The sequence below is a fragment of the Elaeis guineensis genome, chromosome 1 (genome assembly GCF_000442705.2).
Source record: "Elaeis guineensis isolate ETL-2024a chromosome 1, EG11, whole genome shotgun sequence".
Lineage (NCBI taxonomy): Eukaryota > Viridiplantae > Streptophyta > Magnoliopsida > Arecales > Arecaceae > Elaeis > Elaeis guineensis.
This window is the reverse complement of record NC_025993.2, coordinates 95,452,235-95,454,871: the sequence shown is the minus strand read 5'-3', so window position 1 is coordinate 95,454,871 and position 2,637 is coordinate 95,452,235. Positions and strand designations below refer to the sequence as shown.

The 2,637-nt window shown below is 41.6% G+C and overlaps 1 protein-coding gene across 1 annotated transcript; it reads left to right on the top strand.

The window, feature by feature from the left end:
* Nucleotides 1-764: 764 nt before the first annotated feature.
* On the top strand, nucleotides 765-2,322 carry LOC140854755 (uncharacterized). The gene is made up of 2 exons (XM_073250798.1): nucleotides 765-1,171; nucleotides 1,282-2,322. Exons 1-2 carry the CDS (start codon nucleotides 840-842, stop codon nucleotides 2,117-2,119), a joined length of 1,170 nt encoding a protein of 389 aa, XP_073106899.1. The 5' UTR covers nucleotides 765-839; the 3' UTR covers nucleotides 2,120-2,322.
* The last annotated feature ends 315 nt before the right edge of the window (nucleotides 2,323-2,637 follow it).

Sequence of the window (2,637 nt, the reverse complement as noted above, 5' to 3'; positions counted from 1 at the left end):
CATTTATATGGGGTACACGAAAAATTATTGGTTGGTCAAGGTCTGCTAGCTTCGAGGGGGACTGGTCCAATTATGAAGCAACATGCACAAATACATCTATATTGCTCGATTTTTTCTCTTCTTTCTTTTTTTATGTTTGCACATGTTGCTCCATTATTGGACTGGTCTACCCCTGAGCTTGATCCAATGAATAACTTCTCCCGGCATACAATGGGGTAAACTAGAAGATATGTTGGAAGCATTTCCCTTTGCAAATTGTATGGCAGCCCGAACTGTTGCAATCTTGCCTGTGAAGAAATATCCAGATTAAAACTTTGGGATCCGGTTCCTCAAGTGTTGGACTGGTTTCATTTTCCTGCTATTCCTTCTAAAATCTAGTGGTTCCTCGATTGACATTGTCAAAGTGAATAAACAATAAAAATTATCTGGCTCATAGGATTAACGGAGTCAACGTTGAGGAAATAACTGGATACTTTATTCAAACAAGTGGCTAATTTCTAACACGAGTCAGAGAACGCAAAAAGTTAAAGCTTACACGAATCATCTTAAAGAATTTCGTCGAACACTGAATCCAATTAACTTGCTTGGTCTCCAAGCACAGTTTAGATGTCAAGCCCCTTGGAAGGTGGAGGCATAACAAGATTAGCACTTCAATTTGAACAGATATCTTGCATCTCGAACTGGACGGCACACGCAACTAGTTGAGTAGTCCAACCAAGCCAAGGAGGGAAACTTCGTGAACCCAGGCCGAAACTTCTCAAGCGCTACGCTTACGTCTAGCTATATATAAGCCTTACTCCATCTTTTCTAACCCTGAATTCTACGCAAGAAAGCGAGAGATGTATACAACAAGGTCACTCTTTGTCTTGAAGAATTCTCCTGGAAATGGCTTCCAACAACCATCTGTCGACGGTCCCAACTCTGGTTATCTCCTGCTAGAAGAGGAAGAACCCGACAATACTGGAGCTCCAAGCTGCTGGGGGCAACGCGAAGAAACTCAGCTTCGGGATCTTCCATTCCCCCAGGACAGTATCCTCACCGTCAAATACTCTCCACAACAAGGAGAGAAATTGAAGTCTAAAAGTGCTGTTGTCGTCTTCATCCCAGTGATTAACCAACCACTCTCTTCCAACCGATACTATGTAATCATCGCCAGAGGAAGAAACAAAGGGTAACATCCCTCATTCATCTGCAATTTGCTCTCTCTCTCTCTCTTTTTTTTTTTTGATTTTTTGTTTGGACAAGGATGAGTTGTTTTCATGCTTCAAATGGAATTTGTAGGAAAGCTTATACGTGTTCTACAGAGGGTATGAGCATTTGTTGTTCACGCGGTGGCACAAATGATGCGAAACCAAGAGCTTTCGATCACAGAGACATGTACCAACAAGTGGAGATTGAGTGCAAGAATGGTAGATTTCACGCCAAGTCTGTTGCTCCGGACGGGATCCCCCCATGGTTACTAGGAAGGAAGTATTGGAAGGTTTACGCTTCAAAGCCAAAGAATTATAAGTTAGATGAGGCTTCGGGAATTGACGTGGCTCTTCATGCATGTTTGCCGAGTTTGAACTTCCCAATATCTATCGAAGAAACTCCGAAGTTTGTCGTTGGGAGGTGGTACTGTCCATTTATCTTCGTGAAGGAAGAGAGGGGGTTGGGAAAACAAATGAAGCGTTCCATGTTCTATGAGGTAATTCTTGAGCGATTCTGGGAAGAAGTATACGCATGTGAGAATCAAAATGGAAAAGAGAAGGTCGTGGAAGTAAACGCTCTCATAGCAAGCGAGATGTTTTTCTTGGATGGTAAGGAAGTAGTGCAGGACAATAAGCCCCACGGGGATGGGATGATATGGTTGAAGCCTACTGACTCCAAAGGAAGGGGGATGGGACTGAGCTTGGCAATATGGGAGAGGATTAGATGGGAGGAGATGAGGAGAGGTTGGATTGGTGATGAAGAGGTGGAGAGGATTGTGAGGATGGAGGAGCATGAAGGGAAGAGTGGGTGGAAGAAGTTTGCTTGTTACGTGTTGGTGGAGAGGTTTGCTTTCTGGAGGATGGATGGGAGCTTGGCGTTATCTTTTGAATTTAGACATGCCTCTAAGGTTCGGACCAAATGGGAGTAGAGGTTTCTTTGCCATCCTTCAAAACCAAATCATATCATGTGGATCATGGATTTGTACCACTACTACTATTCCTTGTGCTCTAATGTAACGCTGCTTGCTTGCTATTTTATCCAAAACTATATGTATTACTAGGGAATGTTTGGTGGCGCCGGTATGAGTACATGTTAGAATAAATAAAATACAGATTGCGTGAATGACATACCGTCCGCATCAGCACATACTTCAGGATGAAGCAGTGTCTTTATTATGAATAGAAAATACAATACTGTGGACTAGCGGGGCAATAGCCCAATGGTTCCACTCTTTTGTAAAAAATTTTAAAAATCATTAATTTCATAATTTATGAATTTATTCGTATTACTATATCTTCAAAATAAAATAAAATAAAATAAAATAAATAAAAAATAAAGCAATCCCCTCTTCGGGGTAACAACAGATATAACGCCTTTTGCAACCGTCATATGTACCGGTAAAAACAGTTTCGAAGGAAAAACTACGGTAAGAGAATAACATGATCA